The sequence below is a fragment of the Ranitomeya variabilis genome, chromosome 2 (assembly GCF_051348905.1).
Source record: "Ranitomeya variabilis isolate aRanVar5 chromosome 2, aRanVar5.hap1, whole genome shotgun sequence".
NCBI classification, from domain to species: Eukaryota; Metazoa; Chordata; class Amphibia; order Anura; family Dendrobatidae; genus Ranitomeya; species Ranitomeya variabilis.
In genome coordinates, this window is record NC_135233.1 from 1,085,140,966 (window position 1) to 1,085,155,401 (window position 14,436).

At 44.3% G+C, this 14,436-nt stretch overlaps 1 protein-coding gene across 1 annotated transcript in view; it reads right to left on the minus strand.

Moving 5' to 3' along the window:
- The window catches only part of PKHD1 (PKHD1 ciliary IPT domain containing fibrocystin/polyductin), a 785,044-nt gene that overhangs the window by 259,347 nt on the left and 511,261 nt on the right, over window positions 1-14,436 (minus strand). Inside the window, exons 49-50 of the mRNA XM_077281797.1 lie at window positions 1,358-1,423; window positions 999-1,127 (exon numbers count right to left, since the gene is read on the minus strand). Coding sequence (XP_077137912.1) covers window positions 999-1,127; window positions 1,358-1,423 — 195 coding nt within the window. The remainder of the gene's footprint in view (window positions 1-998; window positions 1,128-1,357; window positions 1,424-14,436) is intronic.

The following is a 14,436-nucleotide window of genomic DNA, read 5'->3' on the forward strand; positions in this document are numbered from 1 at the left end:
CAGTAACCACATCCCCAGAGCTCGTCCTATTATTTTCTACTTAGCTGGTTAGATTTGTGATCCTAAGCCACTAGGATCATAACATTGTACATTGTAAGGTGCAGAAGCACCTACAAGATAATGTAAGGCTATCCTTGGTCATAAATAAACATTAAAGTATTATCCTCAGGTTATTAAATAGCTTTAGTTAGTTTGACAGAATGCAAATAAGCAAGTTTGCAATTGTTTTGCTTTTTTATCTGTTTTCCTTCTTCTGCAATGAGAGCTGTTATCTTACATAGTGTACAGCTTGTTTCCTAGAAGCTTGGCAACCAGACCCTGGCTGAGGGGGAGCAGAAGTGACATTCCAGGAGTTCAGTTAACTCCTAACATTCCAGTCAACTCACTCAGTTACTTGAGCATAACAATTGTGCATTAATAATATGCCAATATCTTCTATTGGTACCTGCAGGGCAACATAGGGAATACCTAATTTCCTTGCTAAGAATTTCTTCTATTTTGCCTGAATTATTCCCTTGAGTAATGAGGCAATATTCCAAAGTAGGAAAATATTAGAACATTGCTAAACATACGAGTCCCTAATTTATAGCTGTTCCAAAGTTCAGGCTTTAGATCCCACAAATTGTTTCCAAGGGCAGAGTAAAAATGTCAAACTGCCAGTGTCTCAATGGTATTTCCCATTTTCTGGGATTATCCAAAGGAGCTTATCAGATAAAATATTTAATTTTTTTAACTTTAATTCCTCCAGAGCCGGGAGGGATTTGCGGTGATTTGCCAACTACTTTACAGATATGATTCATATCCCTCAAATTTATTGCTCATTTCCAAGTGTCCCACATGTGTGAGAGATAACGCAATACAGATGAATCGCAGCAGAGACTGGGTGGTTGTAATTTCACAGCCGGAAGACTCCAAGTCATAACATACAGACGGCAGTGGAACTATTGCACAGGGCATTGGTTCTTGTAGAGATCTTGCTTTCCATGTTGTGTACTTACTGGGTAGAATGATAACATCATCTCCTGCCTGTGGCAAAGTAGAGCCGTGTCCTCCCCAGCCCTCACTTACTCCTGCCCAAGACTCCAGAGAAGACCACCTGAGAATAGGATGTGGGGGAGGACTTGGTGCTGTGGGACAAGAAACAATAAAAATGAAACTTTATATCTTCATGAGAATTGATGGGGAGCTCCAAATCTCCTTGCAAAGAAGTCATTGGTGACATTCTTTCTGCCAGCAGTCACCACTAGAGGGAGCTAACTGTAGGTAGCAGATACATTGTATCACTAATAGCACAGTATGCTCGTTGGCTCCCTCTAGTGGTGGCTGCAGGTGGACTGATATTTTTCATAGTACTCACCAAGAGTTGGCTGGATGATTGTCTCTTCTGCTACGAGCTTCACTCTAACTTGTCCTTCCCCCTTAACTGCAACAGGTAATAAATAAATTAGTCACTAATTGTTATGCTTATATGGATGCTGTTCTCATACATATTGGTTGGGTATCTCAGTTAGTTGGTAGGTGAGAAGATAACTCTCTAACTCTTAGTTCCCCTCAGTGTTGGTTGGGGATTATTCCAGGTTCTTCCTTCTGTCTTACAGAACATGGGACACCTACATATCATTTCATTATAATCTGTGATATTATTGGACGCAGAGGGCAAATCATCTGCAAAGTCCACCAGAGGCCAACTTTGCATAATGGTCAACTGAAGAATTTTCTCAAATTTTTCAGGCCAACTAAAGTTCCTCACTTTTATTATAACACTTGCCCTGACGTGATGTCGTCAGCCATCTTCTCCTTAACACCAATTTCACCTTATTTTTTCTCTTCCATATTATTTCCTTCCATTACTATCTTTTTCTTTCTCTTTCTTCCATTACTATCTTTTTCTTTCTCTTTCTTCCATTTCCATTTCCATTTCCTTTCTGATATTTTCCCTTTTTATTTTCTTTCCATTAAAGTGAACCTGTCACCAGAAAAATAACTTTTATTATACTCACCTGTTAGGTGGTCTGGTCCAATGGGTGTCACTGGTATTGGTCTGGAGCCTCCCTCCTTCTTGTGATGCCGCCCTCCTACTTGCTTCATGTGGATGATGCGTCTCCTCGGCACCGTGGTCCTGTGCAGGTGCGCTTCTCTGCCCTGTTGAGGGCAGCTCAGAGTACTGCAGTGCGCAGGTACGGGGGAAGGTCAGAGAGGCCCAGCGCATGCGCACTGCAGTACTTTGCTCTGCCCTTGACATGGCAGAGAAGTACACCTGCGCAGGAGTGCTGTGCCAAGGAGACTGTGTGGATGACGAAGGGACACGTCATCCACAAGAAGCAAGCAGGAAGACGGGGATCGTAAGAAGATAGGAGGTGCCGGACCAAGACCAGCGACGCCCATTGCACCGGACTGCCCCGCAGGTGACAATAACAAAAGTTATTTTTCTTCTCTTACAGGTTGGGTTGCGGGCAGATATACAGCATTATAGAAGGCTATATATCAGCCCTGAAAAGGGGGTGCCATATCTTTTATCGGCCAAACCTGGTGACAGGTTCCCTTTAATGTTCCCCTTTTTCATAGAATCATGAGAAGAGCAGTGTATGGACTCCTATGTTTTCCATAGATCTGCTCACTATTCTGCATGAAGCTCCAAGAAGGCCAGCCATTAATTCAGCAACCAGTGGCAGTCTTGGCAGCTGGACCACCACCGATCAAAACTTCTGACATGATACTACGGCATGTCAAACATTTTTGAAAACTACAATGACACTTTAGAGGCTTAGTCAAGTTGTATAGTAGCATGCCTGAGGTTTTGATCAATGGCGGACCAGCTGTTGAAACTCTCACTAGTTGCTGAAGTGAAGAGGAAGAAGACTTCTCCTAAGTGATCTGCCCCTTCGGTTATTATTGACCTTGCTCAGATCTCCTCAGAATCACAAGCAAGATCTATATGTTTTTAATAGATCTGTTCACGATTCTGCTTGCAACTTTGAGAGGAGCTATTCTGGCCTTTCAATTGAGCAAAGTCTTGGCAACTGGACTACCACCGATCAAAACCTCTAACATGATAATTTAGAGATTAATGTTTTGATCATTGGTGGTCCAGCTGCTGAAACTCGACTGATCATAGAGGTGAAGAGGACAGAAGAGCTCTCCTTGGAGATGCAGAGGTGAAGAGGACAGAAGAGCTCTCCTTGGAGATGCAGGCAATGTGTTGAAAAGATCTAGAGAAAGAATAAAGGTCATGCACATTACTCTGCTCATGTCGACAAGAAGAGCCAACCAACCCAAAGGGCCACAGATCTCTACGGAACTAATCTGGCTCTTTACTTCAGCTATCAGAGATGGGAAGTGGTTTCACTGGCTGGACAACCAGCAATCGAGATTTGTAGCCTTTTACTATGTCATAAGTTTCCTGATACTACAGGTAAGCTCTAAAACACATAAATAATAGCTCCTTGAAAAAAATGTCGTATTAAATATCCAGTGACAAAAATCCCTGAGCAATTCCAAAAGGCAGCATGAACTCTACATAAAGTGTTTTCATGTTGTTGGTGGTCTGAGATCATCGGACGCCTGTAGGACATATCAGAAGACCATTATAACTACAATAAGCTGCACAATGTTAGTAAAGTTTGTTCTTTAATCTTTTCTTGCACTGTGCTATATTTTGTGTGGCACAGAGATTTCTGGACTTAATGTAGATTGAGATGAAGGACATTTATCATTGATTTGTGCCCAAACTTTGCACAATTTGTGCCATTTCTTTGTTATTAATAAGTGCACCAAATTTATCATTGTGTTAGATCACTTAGTACACAATTTGTTTTAAGACCTATGTCCAAAGTTAAAAATGACAAAAAACAGAGATGGGTAACCTTTTAGGGCAACGTATGGTATATTTTTGACAGGTCATTGTTGTATTGAATCCTTATAATTTCCAATATTTTGCCACCAGCAAGAGCACCTTTGTTTATATTCGCAGCCTGCAAAGCCCTAAATACTTAGTCCTGCTCTCAGCTGACAAGTGGAAATAATTGTATGAAATGTAGACAACGCTCTGTGAGGTCATCAGCAGTGTTCCTCAACTGTCCCGGCACATGTTCCGAGCATAGCTCCCTTCTCCTCTGGCTGCTTCAATTTGTTGTAGTCCTTGTTGGGTTTCACCGATAGCCCAGAAAACTCCTCTGACATCATTAGCCAATGTCTTTTAAGCCGACTCTGGCAGAGGTCAGGCGCTTGGATATTAATTGGCATTGTCCTCTGTTGCCTCAGGTTTGTTAGGAGTTTTCTGTTTCTTCACTAGGTCCAGCTCCAGCTAGGTGTCTATCCTCTCTTATTTCACTCCTAACTTCCATGAAACAGCCAGAATTATTTCCAAGAGTTTACTAGATGTTGTCTATACCTAGCTCTCAATAACTCTTCGCAAGAGCTTTCCGTTTTGTTAGGTAGTCTCTGTATCTCACCAAGAATGTTGGCAGAGACACAAATGTAACAGAGAAGTAAATTCAGTCTGGTGTCTTGCAGCAGAGAAATGGTTGATGGCAGTGATATAACAAAAGTATGGTATGTTGCTGCCATCAACCATTGCCCTGCTGGAAAATACCAGATGGATGTTACGGTACATCTTGTTTAACAATTTCTCTACCAGAAGATACCAGACTGCAGTCCTGTGATTAAGTCCCTCCCAGAAGGTACTAATACAACATATAATTTCTAATTCATCTGTAGTACTTGCTTTACTTGTTTGTCAGCTGTCCTGCATAATCTGTCATCCTGGTTCATGCTGGTTGACGTACCATTCATCAAGACCTGCTCTGCTGCAATATTGCCTCTAATCCATGATGCTCACCTAGACCTACAGCCTAGAGAATGAATCCACCTCACCAGTTGAGCCATAGCAAGCAGCAGCTCCTCAAAATTCTACAATGTTTAAGCCTGGACCTTAGTTTACAAAGCATTTTCTGGACTGGATAAAATAGTGTCTATATATGGAATCAGTACTAAATATGTACAGACTTGTTGCCTCTGAATGATAACAATTGGGGTCTCATTCACTGAGACAGCAAACACAGAAAAGGAGGAAAAAGGTGAAAAGTAGAAATCCAAGTGTAAAAAAGTTGCATAACTTTACATTAATAGAGATTAGACTTTATTAATATAAATCCGGAAACCTCTTTAAGAGCATTCAGCATATTCAACGTGAGTTATGAAGTTCAGTGTTTACACAGTAGGCAGTTAGCTCCTCAGCTCCCTCTAGTGGTGATGACAGACTTTACACTTATAGTTTTAGGACTTTACAGGGGATTTGGAGTTTTGTAGCAGTAAAACAGATCTGTCGCCCCCTTTAAAGAAGAATTAGAAAAATGTTCAGTAAGGATTTAAAATCTATTTATTTAAAAAAAAAAAAGTAACACTTGTTTAAGGATGTATATTCGACTATTCGTATAGTTGAATAATTCTGCTTTTGAAGTCACTTTTTCATGCGTCCAGGCCATCTGCAGATGATCTGCGCAGGCCATTCCCTCTCCCCCCCTGTACCTTCTACTCAATAGGTTTTGAAAATCTAATGTCTCCAGAAATTGAGATCAGCATCAAAGACAAGACTCAACATATAATAATCTGCAGATCTTAGAACACTTTGAATGTCAAATAGGATTATTGTAGGAGTATCTGAAATCATGAATGATCCGCTGCGCTGAGGAGCCTGTGCCGGCCAGTCCATGTGGTTGATGGGCTACACAAACCATAAAGCTGTAAAGAACTAAAAAGGTCCAAAATTCTGTCCTGATCAATTTCATAACAATTTACAATCAGCAGAATCTCAGATTAAACAGTACGGTTAGGTTATTCCATTTTTTATTCTTCTAAAATGTTACAGGTTATGCTTCATTGCAGGGACATGACTGGCGGAGGATTGGCAGATGGATCACCTGCCCTAGGCCCGGATAGATATGAAGATACCATATCCTGAACCTCAGTGTATCTGGAGGTCTGTCCCTTCCTTCTCGTGCCTGTGTAACCTGTCATTTTGCATAAACATGTCATTTTTTTTCACCTGGTGTAAATGCCGCTGTTCTCCTGAATCTGGCAATGTGTTTCTTTCGCTCCAGTGCCTCTCCGTTCCTGAGCTATGGCCCTTCTTCCTTGCATGTCCATCTACCTTTTTTAAGCTAACTGGGTGTGACCCTAAAAACCATACCCACAGAGAAGGATTCAGGAGAACAAACCCTTAGCTATGAAGTCTAGAATGACATACAATGAAGTAGAGGCCATATATCAGGAATGGAGAGCCGCAGGAAGAAAAGAAAAACATCGGTGGACTCAGAAGAACAGTGGCATTTTGTCATGCATGCAGGTTGCGCCCTGGTTTTTAGACCCTCAGTGCCTTGGGGCCGGGCTTGCTTTGGAGGGGCGTAGCTAAGCCACTACCTGGTGTTCACTGGAGCTCCTGATGGTGGAGTCAGGCCTGAGCTGCAGTTAGCCAGGTGCCACTCCTAGGCAGTCACCGTACTGCAACTGCCGATCCCAGGAATAGGTCACTCAACAGGAACATGGGAGTGGAATCACAGACAGGAAGAATCCAGAGACTAACGGACAGTTCAGACAACGTGGACTTTGGAAGTAGGTACTCGTTCAGACTCAAACGGTTCAGGTACCACCGATGCGGCTTCAGAGTTCAGGTATAACGCAGCGTCAGGGTTCAGGTATAACCCACACAGGACTGCAGGGACAGTACAGGATAGGGAAATAATTACAGTATATTAGAATAAGGATGGGGGACCTGGCAATATACAGTTGCACACACCAACTATCACACCAACTACCACTAAATAACTATAAACTATAGGGGTTGCTCAGGCACCTACCTATTGGGGTGGGAGCCTGTTATGACCCCAATGGCGAGGGTCTCAGAGATATCAGCAAGTCTGCGAAGTACAAAAATCCAGCTCATAGGGCAGTGGTAACTGGGTTGACCATATATCTACTCCTAACGCCAACACTAGAAGTAGCCGGGGAACATGCCTACGTTGGTCGCTAGATGTCTCGCGCCAGCCGGAGAGCTAACTACCCCTAGAAGAGGAAAACAAAGACCTCTCTTGCCTCCAGAGAAAAGACCCCAAAAGTAGGATAGAAGCCCCCCACAAATAATAACGGTGAGGTAAGAGGAAATGACAAACACAGAGATGAACTAGGTTTAGCAAAGAGAGGCCCACTTACTAATAGCAGAATGTAGAAAGATAACTTATATGGTCAACAAAAACCCTATCAAAAATCCACACTGGAGATTCAAGAACCCCCGAACCGTCTAACGGCCCGGGGGGAGAACACCAGCCACCCTAGAGCTTCCAGCAAGGTCAGGATACAGATTATATACAAGCTGGACAAAAATGCAAACAAAAACAAATAGCAAAAAGCAAGAAAGCAGACTTAGCTTAATCAAACAGGAACCAGGATCAGAAGACAAGAGCACTACAGATTAGCTCTGATATCAACGTTGCCAGGCATTGAACTGAAGGTCCAGGGAGCTTATATAGCAACACCCCTGACCTAACGACCCAGGTGAGCATACAAGGGATGAATGACATACCCAGAGTCAAATCACTAGTAGCCACTAGAGGGAGCCAAAAGGTAAATTCACAACAGTACCCCCCCCTTAGTGAGGGGTCACCGAACCCTCACCAAGACCACCAGGGCGATCAGGATGAGCGGCGTGAAAGGCACGAACTAAATCGGCCGCATGCACATCAGAGGCGACCACCCAGGAATTATCCTCCTGACCATAGCCCTTCCACTTGACCAGGTACTGAAGCCTCCGCCTGGAGAGACGAGAATCTAAGATCTTCTCCACCACGTACTCCAACTCGCCCTCAACCAACACCGGAGCAGGAGGCTCAGCAGAAGGAACCACAGGCACAACGTACCGCCGCAACAAAGACCTATGAAATACGTTGTGAATGGCAAACGACACCGGAAGATCCAGGCGAAAGGATACAGGATTAATGATTTCCAATATCTTGTAAGGACCAATGAAGCGAGGCTTAAATTTGGGAGAGGAGACCTTCATAGGAACAAATCGAGAAGACAGCCATACCAAATCCCCAACGCGAAGTCGGGGACCCACACCGCGGCGGCGGTTGGCAAAACGCTGAGCCTTCTCCTGTGACAACTTCAAGTTGTCCACCACATGATTCCAGATCCGCTGCAACCTATCCACCACAGAATCCACCCCAGGACAGTCAGAAGGCTCCACATGCCCCGAGGAAAAACGAGGATGGAAACCAGAGTTGCAGAAAAATGGCGAAACCAAGGTGGCAGAACTAGCCCGATTATTAAGGGCAAATTCAGCCAACGGCAAGAAGGTCACCCAATCATCCTGATCAGAAGAGACAAAACACCTCAAATACGCCTCCAGAGTCTGATTAGTTCGTTCCGTCTGTCCGTTAGTCTGTGGATGAAAAGCGGACGAAAACGACAAATCAATGCCCATCCTACCACAAAAGGATCGCCAGAACCTGGAAACAAACTGGGATCCTCTGTCCGACACAATATTCTCAGGAATGCCGTGCAAACGAACCACGTTCTGGAAGAACACAGGAACCAGATCAGAAGAGGAAGGCAGCTTAGGCAAAGGAACCAGATGGACCATCTTGGAGAAACGATCACATATCACCCAGATGACAGACATGCCCTGAGACACCGGAAGATCCGAAATGAAATCCATAGAGATGTGTGTCCAAGGTCTCTTCGGGACAGGCAAGGGCAAGAGCAACCCGCTGGCACGAGAACAGCAAGGCTTAGCTCGAGCACAAGTACCACAGGACTGCACAAATGACCGCACATCCCTTGACAAGGAAGGCCACCAAAAGGACCTGGCCACCAGATCCCTGGTGCCAAAAATTCCCGGGTGCCCTGCCAACACCAAGGAATGAACCTCGGAAATGACTCTGCTGGTCCATTTAGCAGGCACAAACAATCTGTCAGGTGGACAAGAGTCAGGCCTACCAGCCTGAAATCTCTGCAACACACGTCGCAGATCTGGAGAAATAGCTGACAAGATAGCTCCTTCCTTAAGAATACCCACAGGTTCAGCGACTCCAGGAGCATCAGGCACAAAGCTCCTAGACAGAGCATCTGCCTTCACATTCTTAGAACCTGGTAAATACGAGACCACAAAGTCAAAACGGGAGAAAAACAATGACCAGCGGGCCTGTCTAGGATTCAGGCGTTTAGCAGACTCGAGGTACATCAGATTTTTGTGATCAGTCAAGACCACCACACGATGCTTAGCACCCTCGAGCCAATGACGCCACTCCTCAAATGCCCACTTCATGGCCAACAACTCCCGATTGCCCACATCATAATTTCGCTCTGCCGGCGAAAACTTCCTAGAGAAAAAGGCACAAGGTCTCATAGTAGAGCAACCAGGGCCTCTCTGCGACAAAACGGCCCCTGCCCCAATCTCCGAAGCATCCACCTCAACTTGAAAGAGAAGTGAGATGTCAGGCTGGCACAAAACAGGCGCCGAAGTAAACCGGCGTTTCAACTCCTGGAAAGCCTCCACGGCAGCAGGAGCCCAGTTAGCCACATCAGAGCCTTTCTTGGTCATATCCGTCAACGGTTTAACAACGCTAGAAAAATTAGCGATAAAACGACGGTAGAAGTTAGCAAAACCCAAGAACTTCTGAAGACTCTTAACTGACGAGGGTTGAGTCCAATCATGAATAGCTCGGACCTTGACTGGGTCCATCTCCACAGCAGAAGGGGAAAAAATGAACCCTAAAAAGGGAACCTTCTGTACACCAAAGAGACACTTTGAGCCTTTAACAAACAAAGAATTTTCACGCAAAATCTTGAAAACCATCCTGACCTGCTCCACATGCGAGTCCCAATCATCAGAAAAAACCAGAATATCATCCAGATAAACGATCAAAAATTTATCCAGATACTTCCGGAAAATGTCATGCATAAAGGACTGAAAAACTGAAGGTGCATTGGAGAGCCCAAATGGCATCACCAAGTACTCAAAATGACCTTCGGGCGTATTGAATGCGGTTTTCCATTCATCTCCTTGCTTAATGCGCACAAGGTTGTACGCACCACGAAGGTCTATCTTGGTGAACCACTTGGCACCTTTAATCCGGGCAAACAAGTCTGACAACAGCGGCAAAGGATACTGAAATTTGACAGTGATCTTATTTAAAAGCCGATAGTCAATACAAGGCCTCAAAGATCCGTCCTTTTTGGCCACAAAAAAGAATCCCGCACCAAGAGGGGAAGAAGAAGGACGGATATGCCCCTTCTCCAGAGACTCCTTGATATATGAACGCATTGCGGTATGTTCAGGTACCGACAGATTAAACAGTCTTCCCTTAGGAAACTTACTGCCTGGAATCAAATCTATTGCACAGTCACATTCCCGATGAGGAGGCAATGCACTTGACCTAGACTCGCTGAAGACATCCTGATAATCAGACAAATACGCCGGAACTTCCGAAGGCGTAGAAGTAGCAATAGACACGGGCAGGGAATCTCCATGAATTCCATGACAGCCCCAACTTGACACTGACATTGCCTTCCAGTCCAAGACTGGATTATGGGTCTGTAACCATGGCAAACCCAAAACAACCAAATCATGCATCTTATGCAGAACAAGAAAACGTATCACCTCCCGATGTTCAGGAGTCATGCACATGGTAACCTGTGTCCAAAACTGCGGTTTATTTTCTGCCAATGGCGTAGAATCAATACCCCTAAGAGGGATAGGATTTTCTAATGGCTCAAGAACAAAACCGCAGCGCTTGGCAAATGACAGATCCATAAGACTCAGGGCAGCACCTGAATCTACAAACGCCATGACAGGATACGATGACAGTGAGCAAATCAAAGTTACAGATAGAATAAACTTAGGTTGCAAATTACCAATGGCGACAGGACTAACAACCTTAGTAAGACGCTTAGAGCATGCTGAGATAACATGTGCAGAATCACCACAGTAGTAACACAAGCCATTCTGGCGTCTATGAATTTTCCGCTCATTTCTAGTCAGGATTCTATCACATTGCATTAAATCAGGTGCCTGTTCAGATAAAACCATGAGGGAATTTGCGGTTTTGCGCTCCCGCAACCGCCGGTCAATTTGAATTGCCAGGGCCATGGAATCATTCAGACCTGTGGGAATGGGAAAACCCACCATCACATTCTTAATGGCTTCAGAAAGGCCATTTCTAAAATTTGCAGCCAATGCACACTCGTTCCACTGGGTCAGCACGGACCATTTCCGAAATTTTTGGCAATACACTTCAGCCTCGTCCTGACCCTGAGACATAGCCAGCAAGGCTTTTTCTGCCTGAATCTCAAGATTGGGTTCCTCATAAAGCAAACCGAGCGCCAGAAAAAACGCATCAATATCAGCCAATGCCGGATCTCCTGGCGCCAGCGAGAAAGCCCAATCCTGGGGGTCGCCCCGTAAAAAAGAAATAACAATTTTCACTTGCTGAGCGGAGTCTCCAGAGGAACAGGGTCTCAGGGACAAAAACAATTTACAATTATTCCTGAAATTTCTAAACTTAAATCGATCTCTGGAAAACAGTTCAGGAATCGGTATCTTAGGTTCTGACATAGGATTTCTGGTAACATAATCTTGTATGCCCTGCACACGAGCAGCAAGCTGGTCCACACTTGTAATCAAGGTCTGGACATTCATGTCTGCAGCAATCACAAGCCACTCAGAGGTAAAGGGGAAAAGAAAAAAAAAAATGAGAGAGAGAAAAAAAAACAAAACTCAGAACTTTCTTTCTTATAATCCCGCTTCTGCAATGCATTTAACATTTAATACTGGCCTGGCAAACTGTTATGACCCCAATGGCGAGGGTCTCAGAGATATCAGCAAGTCTGCGAAGTACAAAAATCCAGCTCATAGGGCAGTGGTAACTGGGTTGACCATATATCTACTCCTAACGCCAACACTAGAAGTAGCCGGGGAACATGCCTACGTTGGTCGCTAGATGTCTCGCGCCAGCCGGAGAGCTAACTACCCCTAGAAGAGGAAAACAAAGACCTCTCTTGCCTCCAGAGAAAAGACCCCAAAAGCAGGATAGAAGCCCCCCACAAATAATAACGGTGAGGTAAGAGGAAATGACAAACACAGAGATGAACTAGGTTTAGCAAAGAGAGACCCACTTACTAATAGCAGAATGTAGAAAGATAACTTATATGGTCAACAAAAACCCTATCAAAAATCCACACTGGAGATTCAAGAACCCCCGAACCGTCTAACGGCCCGGGGGGAGAACACCAGCCACCCTAGAGCTTCCAGCAAGGTCAGGATACAGATTATATACAAGCTGGACAAAAATGCAAACAAAAACAAATAGCAAAAAGCAAGAAAGCAGACTTAGCTTAATCAAACAGGAACCAGGATCAGAAGACAAGAGCACTACAGATTAGCTCTGATATCAACGTTGCCAGGCATTGAACTGAAGGTCCAGGGAGCTTATATAGCAACACCCCTGACCTAACGACCCAGGTGAGCATACAAGGGATGAATGACATACCCAGAGTCAAATCACTAGTAGCCACTAGAGGGAGCCAAAAGGTAAATTCACAACAGGAGCCTTTTATACAAAATGCCTCCCAGCTATTGGCTGGGGCATCTTTGGATGTGCACGCACTGCCCCTTTAAGAGCAGGGGAGTGTACGCATACTTTTTTTTCACATGGGCACAGGGTGTTTTGGGACATATTGATTCTAGGGATTTCTAGGGATAACAGGGCAAGCCGCCGCGGAGTGGGGGCACCTACAGCTGAAACTTAGGGTGCCAACCTCCACTGCCAGGCAGGTACAAGATTAGTGGACCTGCAGTGCTTATTAGAACACATTATTGATATTTTTAATTCCCTATGGTAATCCTGTTTTTGCTGGTGTTTGTCTCCGAACTTGGATTTTTTTAACTTTAAATGTTTTAGGGGATCTTGTTTTTCTTGGGTTGTTTTTGAGTGTACGAAGGGCCGGACTGGCCATCGGGCACTTCTGGCAAATGCCAGAAGGACTGGTGGCAGTAGTGGGCCGCGTACCTGCTGTGTGTTTGGCAGGCAGACTGCAGCTGCTGAGACTGGAGCCGGGAGCAGCTCGGGGCATGAGGAGAGTGTTTTGTTTTGTTTTTTTAAATATATCAATGAGTGATATCTGGATTGTGGGGCTATTGGGGGGCTGTATTACATTCTATGGGGGCTGGCTGCATTACATTCTATGGGGGCAGGCTGCATTACATTCTATGGGGGCTGGCTGCATTACATTCTATGGGGGCTGGCTGCATTACATTCTATATGGGCTGGCTGAATTACATTCTATGGGGGCTGGCTGTATTACATTCTATGGGGGCTGGCTGTATTACATTCTATGGGGGCTGGCTGAATTACATTCTATGGGGGCTGGCTGTATTACATTCTATGGGGGCTGGCTGAATTACATTCTATGGGGGCTGTGCTGTATTACATTCTATGGGGTGCTGTACTATATTCTATGGGGGATGTATTATATTCTATGGGGGGCTGTATTACATTCTCTGGGGGCTACATTATATTCTATGGGGGGCTGTATTATATTCTATGAGGGGTGATTGCATCATATTCTATGAGGGGGCTACATTCTATGGGGAGCTGCATTATACTATATGAGGGCTGCATTGTATTCTATGGAGGGGCTACATTATATTCTATGGGGGGCTGCATTATGCTCTATGAGGGGGCTACCATATATTATATATGCAGGGGCTGCATTATACTATATGAGGGGGCTGCATTTTATTCTCTGAGGGGTTACATTATACTTGGGGGTACAATATATTCTGTGGGGTGGCTGCATTATACTCTGGGGTGGCATCATTATACCATATGTGGGCTGCATTATACTGTATCAAGGACTATGGGGAATACATTATACTATATGAAGACCTATGGGGTGAATTATACTATGGGAAGTGAATTGTACTACATGGATGACAATGGCGGGGCATTATACTATATGGAGCACTATGAGGAATGTATTATATTATTTGGAGGACTGAGGAGTGTATTATACTATATGGAGGAATTGCAATGTATTTTAATATATGGAGGACTATGAGGAGTGTATTATACTATATGGAGGACTGAGGAGTGTATTATACTATATGGAGGACTGAGGAGTGTACTATACTACTTGAAGGACTATGAGGGGTATATTATACTATATGGAGGAGTGTATTATACTATATTGAGGACTGAGGTGCACATTATAATATATGGAGGACTATGGGGTGTATTATACTAAACAAGCAAAATGCTGCCTATTCATCGAGTGATTGGATTGTTTATGTGGGAACAGAAATCCTTGTTCTCAGCAGCACATCGCCGGTGTAAACTGTAGTTGTGCTGCTGATAACATGATACTGTATGGGGACAGATTGAT